A 16,214-nucleotide genomic window follows, 5' to 3' on the forward strand; every position below is an offset into this window, starting at 1 on the left:
CCTGTCATTGAGGCTGTGGAAATAAGCTACGCAACTAAGTCTGATAGCAAACAAACTCTTTCGAAAGTGATTCCCACATTTATATAAAAAGATGCAGGGTATATGTCACTCCTAAAACTACTGCTGTACAGGGTTTTTGGCCACTGGTCCTGTTAGCAGCATGTAAAGCGAAACTTTTTTTCAAATTCTGAATTGATTATAGTCTAGAAAGCGAGCAAATAGCTCTTTCATATAGTCACTAGAAAGCTGTGACTCACTTCAATTTATCACAATCGCAAGGTTCAATTGTAATCAACTGCAAATATAATATTTATTTACATTGTATGTACGTGTGGCATTTAGCATTGAGTGAATTCTCACTGTCTCACCGTGTATCTATTTATATATTTCTTTATATCTTAATATTATTATATCTTTTATGAACCATTCGCAAACACAAGCATTATCTGACTCTCCTCCTGACCGCAGACGAAGGTTTACAAGCCACTTTTCCCAATTTTTTTTTCAGTCAATTTCTTGCCTTTTCCTCCTTATGAACAGCAAATGTTCATACACAATATGAAATAAAATTTCTTGATCTGACCGATTTCCATAAACAACTGAAAACATAGTCATTTTGAGATTCTGCTTCCTATAGAGAAAAATCACTTCCTGTCCTCCAGCTGCATTTCACGCGTCCTCAGAATCACGCGATTGCAAACAAACCTATACCCATAAAAAATAGTCTTGCGGTACGAAGTCCGAAACCCAACAGGAAGTCTTTTATTTTGAATTTTCTTGGCACGTTTTGTCAGGTGTTTTATTAAAACAAACTCCTCCTAGAGATTTAAACAGATCAACACCAAATTTGGTCAGTCTAATCTAAAGCTCTTTGTGACGTTAAATCGCAAAGATCTTGAGTTTTCATTTAAGGTCGTGTCTGTGGTGGCCTGTCAAACTTTGATGTTTGGCCATGAAACAGGAAGTTGTTATAATTCAGGCATACAATGTCCGATCTGCCTCAAATTTAACATGTTTGATAAGAGTCCTGTCCTGAACACATGCCCACGACCATATTCAGTTATAGTCATAGCGCCACGTGCTGGCAACAAGAAGTGGCATGTTTACGTTCTAATAAACTCCTCCTATAGATGTAATGGCATTAACATTATATTGGGTCAGTCTAATCTAAATCCCTTTGCAGTGTTAAATAAGAAGATCTTGAGTTTTCGCTAAAGGGCGTGTCCGTGATGGCCATGTAAAAGGAAGCTGTTGTAACTCAGCCATGCAATGTCCAATCTGCCCCAAACTTCATATATTTGGTAAGAGTCCTGGCCTGAACACATCTAAAGGCCAATATTCAGTTATAATCATAGCGCCACCTGTTGGCTATGTCATGTTTTACCTCAAACTTACCATGTTCAATCTGCACCAAACTTCATATGTTTGATCAAAGTCCTGGCTTGAAGACATCTATATGTCAATATTCAGTTCTAGTCAAAGCGCCACCAGCTGGCAGCAGGAAGTTTGGCACATATAAATGACTTTGACATATTCCTCCTATATTTACTACTTTAAATGCATATTGCTCACCGTTTGCTGTTTTCCTAAAGCTGCCGGGTGGCGGTGAGTCCGGGTGCGAAGGACCTTTCAACGCTGCTTGCAGCTTTAACTTAAATTTAAATCCAGAGACTCAAGCAAACAATGTCCAAAGTGATGTCTGGTACACAAACTAATCATTTTTTTGAATCAGTTCTTTGTGATGAACTAGTTGAACCAGTTCAGCAATTCAGACTGAATCGTCTGAAACAGTTTGCAGCTTGAGCAGCACAGATCTACAGGTTACTCAGTCAAAACTCACTCTAATTGGTCTGACAGTCACTCCGACTCGAAATGAGCCAAAACATGGTTGTATATGATTCAGCGCTCCAGTTCCTCCAGCAGTCACTGAACTGAGGAAACAGATCTGGTTTGTTTAACTTATGTGCTATACATGTAAAACATCCACATTTCACATCATTATTATGTGCTTTAATAATATAATTGTGTATACGTTAACGTCATTGTGTGATTATGTAAATTAACTACTGAATTGAAGTGAAATATTGTCTGAAAGAACCATTTTGCAGAAAAGATTCAAATTTCCTCATTGCCTCTGAGGCTCTGGATTACAGGTAATGTTGTTGTAAATAATATTTAGTTTCTTGCACAGACCAATCATTTCGCTTCATAAGACCTCGAAAAATCCTCAAGAGCCACGGGTATTAATTTTGTATTTGTTGTTTTTTTTTTTAATTCTCAAAAACTAGTAGCCACTGATTTGCATTTAATGTCTACCAAGGACCCACGTGTGAGTAAATGAATGTAAAATTGTAATTTTTGGGTGAATTGTCTTTTTAACATCTTAAAATCCATACAGAAAAGCCTAGCAAACACTTAGAAAACATCCAGAACATCCCATTAACTGCCTAGCAACTGCCCAGAACATCCTAGCAACCACCTAAGAATGAGGGACAGATGAAGCAAAATTACTCAAATTATCCTAAAAAGAAAATCAGTCAATCGTGAATCTACACTGGATGTGAATGTGAAATGTCTTTATAAAACAAATAATTAGAAAATTTGCTTCTAAATGAAATAACAATAACATTTTCATTTTTTCAATATTGCATTCAGTTATTAAATGCACGGAGCGCAGTCAGAGCTTGAAAGCCAGCGAACAGCTTTCATGTGGTCTGACAGTTTCTCCTCTGTACTTTCTAATGCTTTTATGGTGCAGGCGACTGGTGCTTTTCATAATTGTTCCTCACCTCCACAATTTGTCCCTCATCACTGCTACTCAGAATTCAGTGGCCCAGAAAACGCACAATTAATGATAAACAGGTTATCGTTTTCGCCCTTATTATTAAATTTGAGGAACAAAAACAACTATTACCGGCCGCGTCTCCTTTCTGCTCCCACCGAAAGTGCGTAGAATTTAAATGTGTGTATTTGAGCGTCTGTCCGTCTCTAATCCTTCATAAACCCACGCTCATTCTTATCTCATTCTTCTGCTGCCTTTCCTCTTTCATTTGTTGCTTATCTTAGTCTCCTCCTCTTCTAATCATGTCTTTCATTGGTGATAATTAGCGCTTATGACTGTCTGATTCTGGAAATGTTGTGTGTTTATGTGAATCTTTTGCACTGTCACTGATCATTTATGATGTATTGAAAAGATGATTGTTAAAGGAATGTTCTGGGTTCATTACAAGTTAAACTCAATCAACAGTATTTGTGACTTGATGTTGATGACCTTAGAAAATGATTCCATTGTTCTTCTTTTCTACTCTTTTTCTCACTCTTTTTCAATGAATCCATCTTTTTCATTAATAAGGCATACATCTGGATCATGGTGAGGCTTTTGCAATGGAAATCAATGGGGCCAGTTTGTAAATATTAAAATACTCACTGTTTCAATAATATAGTTACAAAATGTAAAGAATATGATAGTTAACATGATTTCTATTAGAACATTGCGAATCTTAAAACACAAAAAATGACTAAAATGATTTAAATAGCTTATTTTAAACAGTTAGTCCTTTAGATTAAATTATACGTCTCACATTTTTGCTTATATATATATTTTTTGCTTCCATTTTAAGTGCCTCACTGTAACAATTACCCCTTTTTAAGAAAACAAGGGACAGTTTTTTTGTAGTTGTTAATCAACATTGTCAAAAATGTTGTCGATGGTGCTTTTTTGAGAAATTAATGCTTTTATTCCTCAGTGATGTATAAAATTGACAGTAAAAACATTTATCATGCTACAAAATATTTCTATTTCTAAATGAATGCTGCTCTTTTGAACTTTCTTTTCATCAAAGAATCCTAAAGAAAATTATCAAGCTTTTCACAAAAATCAGCAAATAATATAACATAATAATAATATAATATCATATCATATAATATCATATAATATGATTTCTAAAGAAACATGTCACAAAAGACTGGAGTAATGATGCTGAAAATTCAGCTTTGCATCACAGGAATAAATTGCATTTTAAAATATATTAAAAAAGAAAACAGTAATTTTAAATTATAATAATATTTCACTGTTTTTCCTACTTTTACTGTGTTTTACATCAACTAAATGCAACCTTGGTTCATCAGAGTTATAATTATAGTTGATTAAAATTAAAAACAAAAATAAAAAGTATAAAAAACAACCAATAAACTTTTTTTTATTAAAAAAACAAAACAACTAATAACTAATAAAAACTAATGACAAAAACACACAGTAACACTTCAGTATTAGGAACAATTCCCACTATTCACTTATTGCTGATAAACATGCCTATTTATAACATATTGGCTATTTATTAGTACTTATAAAGCACATATTCTGCATGACCATATTCTACATCCCTAATCCTACCCAATACCTAAACTTAACAACTACTTTACTAACTACTAATAAGCAGAAAATTAGTAGTTTATCGAGGCAAAAGTCATAGCTGATGGTTTGTTAATAGCGAGAACTGGACCTTAAAATAAAGTGTAACCAAACACACAACAAAAATGTTAAAATCAAGTAAAATGAAAATGGAAAATACAAAAACAAAATAATTAAAAAAATATGACAAACGAATGACTAATAAAAAATAACAAAACACACAACAAAAATACAAAAATGTTAATGAAAATGAAAATAAAAAAAAATAAAAACTAATTTTAAATATTTTTAAAAAGTAATAAACTACTAAAAAATAACATAAACATATAAATATAACAAATGTAACCACATAAATATAAACATTGTAACTAAAATGTAACTATATATATATATATATATATATATATATATATATATATATATATATATATATATATATATAGCATTTGATATATGTAGTTTTTTTTTTCCATTTTCAGTTTTTTTTTTAATTTTTATTTTGCATTTTTGTTGTCTTTGTCATTTTTTATTAGTTATTAGTTTTTATTATTTTATTAGTTGTTATTTTTTGTATTTTTTTTGTCCATATAGTTTTTAATTATAGTTTTCATTATTATTAGACTACCACTCAAAAGTTTTTGAAAAGTGAGATTTTTAATGTTTTTAAAAGAAGTTCACCAAGCCTGCATTTATTTGATCCAAAGTACTGCAAAAACAGTATGATAAAGAAATGTATAATGTTTCAAAAGATTTCTATTTCAGATAAATGCTGTTCTTCTGAACTTTCTATTCATCAAAGAAACCTGAAAAAAATCTGCTCTGCTGTTCTCAACATAATAATAATAAATGTTTTTTGAGCAAATCAGAATATTAGAATGATTTCTGAAGGATCATGTGACTGGAGTAATGATGCTAAAAATTCAGCTTAAAAAAAACACAGGAATAAATTACATTTTAAAATGTATTTAAATAAACAGTTATTTTAAATAGTAAAAATATTTCAAAATTGTGCTGTTTTTGCTGTACTTTGTATCAAATAAATGCAGGCTTGGCGAGCAATAGAGACTTATTTAAAAAAAAAATTTAAAAAAATTAAAATCTTATTGTTCAAAAGCTTTTGACTGGTAGTGTAGTTTATTTCAGTGTTAGTTAAAAAATATATTTACTGTGTGTGTGTGTGTGTGTGTGTGTGTGTGTGTATATATATATTTGTATATACATATAGTTTAACACACACACATACACACATATATTAAACACAGTTGTATTAAAATAACACTGGTGAGCATAAGAGACTTTTTTTCAAAACCATTAAAAAACATCCCACAGATCCCAAACTTTTGAAGAGTGTATTGTGAAATGTATTGAATTAACTTGTACTCTTTTAAACAGGAACTGAGCCGTTCTTGTTTCATCGCTTCACAGGAAGGTCTGGATGGTCTCCTGCAGATCTTGGTGAGTCAGCTGGGCTCAGATGACGTGAACATGCTGACCTGCGCTACTGGCATCCTGTCAAACCTCACCTGCAACAATGCACGCAACAAGGCCCTGGTCACCCAGAGTGGCGGGGTGGAGGCCCTTATTCACGCCGTGCTCCGGGCCGGAGAGAAAGAGGACGTGGCCGAGCCAGCGGTCTGCGCTCTGCGTCACCTCACAAGCCGCCACCCCGACGCAGAGCTGGCCCAGAATGCAGTGCGTCTGCACTACGGCATCCCCGCCATCACCAAGCTCTTGGGCCAGCCGCATTATTGGCCTGTGGTAAAGGTCTGTATGTGTTATTTTGTGTGTGTGTTTGAATTGCTGCCAATTTGAAAGTCCTCTGCGCCGTTTAAATGTAAAGGTCAGATCTGAATCGTCTGGGGGCAGTTCTTGCAAGCCTTTGATGTGGAAGAACGCTGAGACTTGCCTGTCGCGTTAAGCTGATTTGCTGCCGGATCTTAGTCATTGAGCGGCACTCCTACGCTCCTCTGGGGCTTCGGCGTAATTTTGAGGACACTAGCTGGAACAATAAAAGAGCCCTGAAGCATCATATGCGAGGAATTGCTGCCATGCACAGACTGAGAGCTGTAAATCCTTGTAACAGGATGGCTGAAATAGTATTGTGTTACGTAGAAGTGAAATAGTATGAAATGGCATGAAGGTGAGGAAATGATGGCAAAATACTAAAGGACATTCACACTGATAGCCTTTTGGCAGCAAAATGTAATCAGGAGTCAATGATTTTCAAGGAGAGTTGAGCAACAGAGATGATGTGATGCAATAAAGTTGAGTAGAACTTAACTTTACGCGAATATTATGGCTCTACCAATGGTGTGCATTTGGGGCATGACTTTTTTGGGCAAATGGCGGACAGGGGGAGTGTTCAGGCAGCTTCAAAAAATGTGTATATTATTGTTGCAATTATGTTTGGTGCAGTGTTATTTTAGTAATTTATTAAATATTTTAAAGTAGCTTTTATTTTTGTACATTCAGTTTTTTTTTGTTTTTCCTTTTCAATTTTTAGTCATCTTATATGTTTTTGTCATTTGGGGGGGGGGTTAAATATTGCTATTTTAAGTTTTTAAAGTGTTTTAAAGTAAGTTTATATTATTTAATTTCAGTTATAGTTTTAGTTCAGTTTGCATTTTTATTTTTCAGCATGAATTAAATGAATATTATTAATGTTAGTTATTTTAATTTTTTTATCAACAAAAATTTTTAGTTAATGATAACCTTTGTTGTTGCAAAAAGTCCAGATATCAGTTTTGAGCTTCATGTTAGTTCTTGTTTGTTTGTGTCACAACTACATGTGAAATCAAAAGTCTTTAATATATTCCGAACAGGTAAATCCACAAGCAGGGCAGAAACACACGTACACATAGACGAGACCGGACCACAAACACTGAACGGAAACCAACTTATAAAGACACGTGATTACAATGAACTTAATTAAGACACAGGTAATACAAGGTTAACTAATAATGACATAATGAGGGCAGGAACAGGAAACCCATACATGGACACATGAGAGAAAAACCAATATAAATAATACAGGGGTGTGACAGTTCTCCCCCCTCCTGGAAGGCCTGACTTCGCGCCATAGAAAAAAAAACAAAAAAAGGAGGGATGGATGAAGGGGACTTAGGAGGTAGGAAAAAAAGAGTGGACATGGGATGGAAACAGGAAGTCAGTGCAGGAGGAGGCTCTGGCAGAGGACAGACTCCCGAGAGGAGGACAAAAACAAAGTCCATGTTGGTGACGACGTAGGAAGGAGCCAGGGTGGAGACAGAACGGTCCAGGGTGGATCAGACGAAGAGAGGAGCCAGGGTGGAGACAGAAGGGACCAGGAGCAGGAGGAGCCAGGCGAGACCCAGGCCGCATGATGGCGGCCCATGGCAGAGCTGACGGAGGGAGGAACCATGGTGGAGGAAGGTCTGACGACTCCAGGGGGCTGACCGACAGTGGTGGAGCAAGTGGAGGTGGAACCCGAGGTGGAGACGGACAGCTGACGAGTCCAGGCGACACCGAGGATCCGGAGAGCCAAGGCGGAGTCCAAGGGGACGGAGCAACGAGGCGCAGCCAGAGAACTGGAGTCCTGAGGCGATGGCGGGTCGACGTCCAATCAAGGCGGAGCCGGAAGGACGAAAGAGCCCAGTGAAGCTGGTGGGTCAACAGGCAACGGTGGAGACGAGGGAGCCAGGAGCGGCCTGGTTCGGTGGGCCGAGGCAGGAGTCCAGGACTCGGAGGCTGGAGGCGGAGACGAGGGATCCTCCAGCCACCACTGGAGATGGTCACCGCATAGATGGTGGGCTGAAGGTGAGCAGAGGTGGCGTGGCTGAGGCAGGGATAAGTGGATGAGGCAAGAGAGAGAGGGAGGGTGGGTGGGAAATCCAGGCAGGCAGGCAGACAGGTCAGGGCAGACAGAGGGTTCAGGGTAAACTGATACTTCTGATGATGGTGGGATAAAAGGGGGCATGTCTGCATATATATCCTCAAAGTTTATCAGGTCCATTTGTCCTAGTGCCAGTTTTTGCTCACCCCCAGCGGAGGTGCAGTGGGCAGGGCCTTCCTTGGCTTCCTCATGCTCCACTGAGACTTCCTCCGTCGCGTGCGATGTTGCCGGCTCTCGCATCTGGTCGGACGTGATGGGCTCAGGCTCTGGGGCGATCCTCAGCTCTGTCGCTCCACTCGGCAATGACGCGTCGGTCACACTGGGCTCGGGCTGACGCTTCGCGCTGCGGGGTGATGTCGGGCTGGGCTCTAGGTCAGGAGTTGTCCGCGAAGTCCACGGTCAGCGAAGATTGGCGGGACACCAGCACCTACTCCACAAAGGGGGAGTAGCGAGGCTCTCTCAAGGACCTTCCCCAGACAGCTGCGCTTGTGTGGCGGTGTTCAGTCCAGCTTGATAAAACAAGCAGGGGCAGCTGTCCAGGGAATGTGTCAGGTTAGCAAAAAACACAAAGTCCGTGGTGTGGTCCTCGAGAGAGCATTCCCCCTGCTCCAGCAGGAGGACGAGGATGGCAAGGTCATCCATAACAACAAAAAAATTGATAAATAATTAACTGAACGAAACGAAAAAACAAAACACGGGGTAAACACGGGTAGACGAAGGTCAATAAAATCAGAAGTCTTTAATATATTCCAAACGGATAAATCCACACGCAGGGCAGGAACACACATACACGTAGACGAGACTGGACCACAAACACTGAACTGAAACCAACTTATAAAGACAAGTGATACAAGGTTAACTAATAATGACATATTGAGGGCAGGAACAGGAAAACCATATTTGGGCACATGAGGGGATTCGTCCATTCGTTTTTTGATTTGATATTGAAAGAAGAAACGAGAAAACGGCTCATTTTTCGATTTTTCATTTTTTCCAGAAAAACAAAAAACAAGAATTCAGCTTGATTTTTCAATTTCTATACATGGGCAGAACGAAACGCCCCTTTCTACTGATTGGTCAACCGAAGATCAAACCATGCCCTCATTAGTTCTTCCACAGTCTTGCTCAGAATAATAGTCCTTCACTGCAGTTGAACAGATAATTAATGCATTTATTGCAACTACTACATTTAATCTTTTTCTCATCAAACAACCACACTAAACGACACTAAGCTCGACACAACCCATACCGGGGCAGAGCCTAGACAGGGCTTTCTTCTATGTAGACATAAATTTACTTACGCTTTGCATTAGTTGGCAGGGTTTGATGGCACATTACAAAAAAAGTGAAAGTCATGGTTCTCTGCCATTAAGCAGGACATTTATTTAGTTAGTTAGTTATGTAGTTATTTATTTATTTAGTTATTTCCAACAAATAAATAAACAAATAAATACATTGATTAATAAATAAATAAATAACAAGGTGAGTAGGCCTAACCCTTAGTTCATGCAGTTCAAGTTGCAATGAGTTAAATAAACTCTAAGCAGATAAACGCACCCTGTCAAGTGCAGACCAGTAGTGAAGTGTAAATACGCAGCAGTCATAACTTTTTGCTGAGTTTATTTAATTAATACTGGGTATTAATTGTTGTCAAATAATTGATGTGTTTTATTTTCTCTGCCAACTAAACTTCCTGAGCAAGTCGTTGTGCGTTCTCTCTGCGCTGTCATTGTATACATAAACATTAACATTTACTTCACCTCACTTCATGGCTAATCCTTAAATGAATGGTATTCAGAAAACAACCAAGAATAAAAAAATATATAAGTAGCCATGTAAAATAAAAATATGCTAGCCTATTTAAAATTATTGCCATTATAAACAACATTTATTTTAACATAATAACATATATATATATATATATATATATATATATATATCAACATATTTTAACATATATTGGACTTGCATCTCTCATTCAGTCCAAAGTTTCTATAGCCTGTTTGCGATTTACCTGCTAAAATATTTTTGTGAAGGCTTCTTCAGTCAGGTAATAATATGCAAGTAAAATAACAGTCAGCAGCTATACAAGTGACGATGCTTTTAGGTTATAGGCTATCGTACAACAGACACTTTTAATTAAGCTTAACAACTTTTAATATGTTTAGTTGACGGTGTTTTACTTTGATAATAAACAGTGCACTGATTGTGTAAGCTCGCAAGGCGCCAGCACCATGACTTGAATTTCTTTCCTCAGCAGCAGAAACAACTTAATATTCTGTGATTTACAGTCAAACAGATAAGAGCAGGACATCATTCGAAATAGAAAAAAAAAAAATTTGTGTAAAATCAAAATGAGTGCAAAGTTCATCCCTTCGAAAAATATAGAAAGCTACAGATGCGCTGCTTTCGTCTCCTTGAACATCTTTCTGGTCTATGCCACAAACATGAACCATAACACAACTGACGCATCTACTTTTAACAGTCTACGTTAAGATTATCTGACATTAAATGGATTATATGAATTACTTTGGAATAAATCACAGCATGATTCATGATAAAAAAAAAAAGCGTGACTTACAGTCCAGAAAATAGGGTAGGCTATAGCAAATTATTTTGCACACCCCTGGCACATTCAGAATAGCACACAGAAGAAAGCCCTGTCTAGGCTCTGCCCCGGTATGGGTTGTGTCAAGCTATTTGTTTAGTGTGGTTGTTTGACAAGAAAAAGATTAAATGTAGTAGTTGCAATAAACGCATTAATTATCCGTTCAACTGCAGCGGGGGACCATTATTCTGAGCAAAACTGTGGAAGAACTGAAGGGGGCATGGTTTGATCTTCGGCTGACCGTTCAGCAGAAAGGGGCGTTTTGTTCCGCCCACTTGTAGAAATCGATATTCAAGCTGTTTATTCATTTTTCCACCCCTGAATGAAAAATTAAAAATCAAGCTGAATTCTTGTTTTTCATTTTTCTGGAAAAAAAAAAAAAAAAAAAAAACGAAAAAGGAGCCGCTTTCTCATGTTTCTTCTATCAGTATTAAATCAAAAATGAATGGACGAATGATACACAGATTGTGTGACAGTTTGTTTGTTTGTTTGTTTTGGAAAATTAATGCTTTTTTTAGGGGTTGACCAATTATCGGCACCGAAATTAAGCATTTTTATGGTTATCCGTATCAGTTTTCAGGGTATTATTTTTGCTGTATTGTTTTTTCAGTTTTTTGCCAATAAAATAATTTAAAAGCATTTAAAGAGAGTTTTTGTCAGAGCCTTTGTTATTCTTAATTTTGACATTAATTTTCATTTTTACGCAAGGCATATATATCGGTTTAAAATTTTTCAGCATAAATGAATGAAAATTATTTATGTTAATTATTTTTGATTAGTTTTTTTATCCACAGAATGTTTAATTAATGATAATACCCTGGTTTGGTGTTACAAAAGGTCCAGAAATCAGTTTTGAGCTTCATGCCAGGTAAAACTTTTTATTTTAAGAAATTAATACTTTTAGCTAGGGGTCGACCGATTATCGGCCTGGCCGATATTAAGCATTTTTATCGGTTATTTTCAAAAACCAATTTGCAGATAAAATAATTTAAAAGAGTTTAAAGAAAGTTTTTGTCAGAGCCTGTTTTTTAAGTGTTTTTCAGCACTGATAATAATAAGAAATGTTTCTTGAGCAGCAAATCAGCATATTAGAATGATTTCTAAAGGATCATGTGACACTCTATTATATCCTAAGCATTTGCCCTTGATATTTGTATAGAAAAATTGTATACTGTATTAAAATGAAACTTTGCCAGTGGTCAGTTTTCCTGTGCACTTCTAAAATAACTGCCACGTTTCTGTTGCACATCACGTGTAGCAACCGTTTTGTTTTGTTTTTTTTTTTTTATCTTTCGATGCCTCCATGCTAGTCAAAGCCCTTGAAGCTTGGGGAAATCAGGAAGGTCGTGGCGGATGTAATTGGCTGTCCTCGGCTCTCTGATTTGTGGTGGGCCGGACTCTGATTGTCTCTCTATGGGCACGGGCTCCCGGCACGCATGATCTCCCGCTTAATCGTATTAGACCGTTGAAGCAGAAACCTGTGTGTGTGTGTGTGTGTGTGTGTGCCGTGATCTGTTCGGCACGTGTGTATCGATCCAGAAGAACGAGAATGCCAGGCTTTTATTTTCACTCACAGTCTGCATGCGGCGATTCCTAACAAAATCAACCTGGCTGAATAGGAAATCTTGAAAATATAAGCGTTTGCATTGATTATGTACTCAGGTGTTTTGTGTGTTGCTCTCCGCTGTAGTGCACTCACTGATTTGTTTGTGCTGAGGTTGAGCTGACCAATATAGTAGTGCTTTTAGACTTGTATTGACAGCCTCACACCGCCGGGTTTTTACATTTTCTCTCTCACTGCCGTTGTTGAAGTGCAGCCAGGCATTAATGTATTGCTTAAATGAAAGTCTCCAATAAAAGGTATATTAACAAGATGATGTGAGAAGTGAGAAGCTGCTAATGTGTTCTCAACAGGTCTGTCGAAAAATCAAATTGCTTTTATTAGACTACTGATATAACTTCATCTCATATGCATGTCCATAATTTGACACATTTTTCAAAAGTACTGTTCAACTTTTTTTTTTTAGTTATAAAGCATTTTAAATGAGGAAAAAATGAGGACACCTTTAAATAATGCAGTAAACCATGAGAGACAGATTTTACTAAGAAAAAAGCATGAAGTGTTTTTAATATTGTGTTTTTATTAAAAGCATTAAGATTCATAAGAGAGCACATTTTGGAATTTGGAGAGATTTTGTGTCGGAATTTGTTTTTGTGCCGTGCTTCTCATATTTTTCTTAGCAATTTCAGCATGAACTAACTAGATTCATCATCAAGGTCTTCAAAAACCAAAGTATTTATTTATTTATTAAAAGAAAAAACATCAGCTGAAGGAGATGTATAAATTCTATTTAAATTAAACATATTTTTTTTTTGCTTTATTGTATTTATTTTTTTTACTTTTAGTAATATTTATTTATTTTGCAATGAAAACCATGTATTTCATCAAACTCAACAAATTTCACAAAAAAATGTTGTCCAAAACCAAAATATCGGAATTAATCAATCCAATTCTCATTTATTTATTTATTTATTTATTTTAAGCATCAGCTAAAGGTGCTGTTTAAATCATATTCGAATTAAACTTTTTTTTTTTTACTTGTTTACTAGAGTAATTTATATTTTTTATTCTGTTCTATTCTAGAACAATTGTGTCCCATTCTCATTTAATTACGTATTTATTTATTTTTATTTATTTATTTATTTTTTTTTATTTGATGTGTAAATGAAACAAAGCAAATTTTGGGATTTATAGAGATGTTCACATCTTGCTTCTCATAACAATTTCTCACACATCTCAGTATAAACTAATTGTAGGTTTCTCAAGTTCTTGAAAAACCAAATTATTTATTTATTGATTTATTTATTTAGAAAAAAAAAAACATCAGCTAAATGGGATGTGTAAATTATATTCAGATTAAACTTATTAAAAACTTTTTTACTTGAAATAGTTTTATTTATTTACTTGATATTCAAATGAAACAAAGCAAACTTGTTTTATTTACAGTAATTATTTATTTACTAAATCATTGTATTATTCCATTTTGTAAGCATAAGAAAGCAATAAAAAAGTACACTGACAAATAGATTTGCAAAAATGTTATTATATGCATTTTTCAAATTTTTCTCAACAGTATGTTAGACTGTGTTCATATTTGCCAAGATTTACTAAGACTGCAGTCAAAAGTCAAGTATCTCAATAGGAACTTTATTTTAAAGTTTTTATAAAACCTTATAATTATTATTATTATTGATTTTTACTTAAATATTTATTTCTTTAAATGAATTTTAGAGGAAAAAACATCAGTTAAATTATATTTAAATAACAAAGGACATTTTTTTCATCAAATGCTGTTTTGGAAGCTAATTTACATTCATCTATTTTTGAGTGCAATAAAGCAATATGGACTGTGTATTGCTTTTATAAACTAGCAACAACAACGGCATGATAAAGGCACAAATAAAGACACCAATATTCAAAAGAAATTTTACATTTATAAACAATAATTCAAATAAATGAATATTTTCCCTAGTAACGTACTGTAGTTGTAGCCTAACTCTTTTAGTGGTATGGACTGATTTTATGCATTTATCTAAATTTAGTAACTGCTAACTTTGAACATGAGAACTATTTATTTTAGAACGGCTCATACGTAGAAACCAGAAAACAGTTCAGTAGTTTCACAAATGAAATTCGTGGAAACCTTCTGTACTGCAGTTGGACCTTCCCAGTTTGGCTGATGGCTTTGGTTGCACCCAGTCGGAGTGGAGAAGACAGATCACTAATGTAACACACATGAGAGCCCAATGTCTGGAATGCATTGCATCATGTTTATTCGGAGGCGTTTTCAGCGCTTGACATGGCTTGTCGTCCCACCCTGCGGAGATCTGCTCTATCAGCCGGCATTCTCTAATCAGCAGAGGAACGTTGTTGACTAATGATGCGTTATGAAGGAGGCCGTATGAAATTAAGCATTTATACAAGGCCTTTTGTGCACAGATGGTTAGGCAGAAGTAAAATGACAAACACTTCACATTATACATGACATTTCTCTGAACTATATCGTGGAGTGATGTACAGGTGATTTCACCGACATAGACTCGCGTGTGCATTGATGCGTCCATAAGCGTTTGAGGTTGCGTTCAGTCTTATATCAAACACCTCAACCTAAACTTAGTACTCAGCTCAAATTTTTAATTAAAACAGCATTATTGCTGCAAGTACCATCGCTCGGTTGCCGTCACGTTGACGTCGTGCCTGGGTTTCAGTCGACAGTCAGCACTTTGGGATTTACAAGAATGAGTCACTTGTTAAAATGATGAAAGCTTTGAGGAATGGACTTACAATGGAGCTGCACAATGATGAATTCACAACAATTGAGTTTAGGTTCAGATTAAGCCTTTTTGAAAAGGTACGGCGCTACAAAAGTGGGGCACGGTTCATTGTGTTTAAGAGAATTTAGCTAAACCCATCACAAAGAAAAATCACAAAGGAGATCTTTTTCAAATTATTTTTTCAAAGGCCGCAAGAAGATTCATAGGAAGGCAAGTGTTTGAATCCGGAGAGGCATTTGCTTGCTTTTTATACCTAGCTTCTCAGATTTTTCAGGTATTTCTTTGCCAAGATAGAAAGACAATCAAAAGCACACATCTCAATATAAACCCAATATAAAGTTACTCTATTTCAATGTGTTACTTTGTTTTAGGCTTTTTTTTAAATGCATCACCTAAAGTTGATATTTATATGATATTTAATATATAAACTTTAATATAAACTTGTCAAATTTCACATCAGATTCTTCCATAACCAGATTATCTGAGCTAATCTGTCCCATTAATTAATGAATTAATTGATTTCTCTGTTTTAGGCATTTTATTTATATGGAAATAACATTCAAATTAAATGGGTCAAACTTTATTTAGAGCAATTGTTAATTTTTCTATCAAAATTGTGCATTTCAATATGAACTCAAATTTCACATCAAATTCTTTCAAAGCCAAATTATCTGAGCTATTTTACATCATTTATTACTTAATTGTTTGCTTGTATGTTTGTATATGGAAACTTATTATTCATTTTTGGTTTAATTTGTTTATTTTCTCTGTTATAAACATTTAAGAAAAACATCAGTTAAAGATGAAAATTAAATTATGTATTTTAGTATAAACTCATCAAATTTCACATCAAATTCTTACAAAACCAAAATGTATATTTATTTGTTTATTTTCCTTTTTTACTCATTTTATTTATATTTAAATGATATTCAAATTAAATGGATCAAACCTTTATTTAGAGCAGTTTTTATTAATTTTGCAATCAAAAT

At 35.4% G+C, this 16,214-nt stretch overlaps 1 protein-coding gene across 3 annotated transcripts in view; it reads left to right on the forward strand.

Moving 5' to 3' along the window:
- jupb (junction plakoglobin b) overlaps positions 1-16,214 on the forward strand; it is a 142,664-nt gene that overhangs the window by 113,671 nt on the left and 12,779 nt on the right. For 2 of the 3 annotated variants that reach the window (XM_051136655.1, XM_051136654.1), the window contains exon 9: positions 5,804-6,175. In XM_051136655.1, coding sequence (XP_050992612.1) covers positions 5,804-6,175 — 372 coding nt within the window. The remainder of the gene's footprint in view (positions 1-5,803; positions 6,176-16,214) is intronic. The other variant, XM_051136656.1, reaches the window with a different exon arrangement.

This window comes from Labeo rohita, chromosome 19, assembly GCF_022985175.1.
Source record: "Labeo rohita strain BAU-BD-2019 chromosome 19, IGBB_LRoh.1.0, whole genome shotgun sequence".
Lineage (NCBI taxonomy): Eukaryota > Metazoa > Chordata > Actinopteri > Cypriniformes > Cyprinidae > Labeo > Labeo rohita.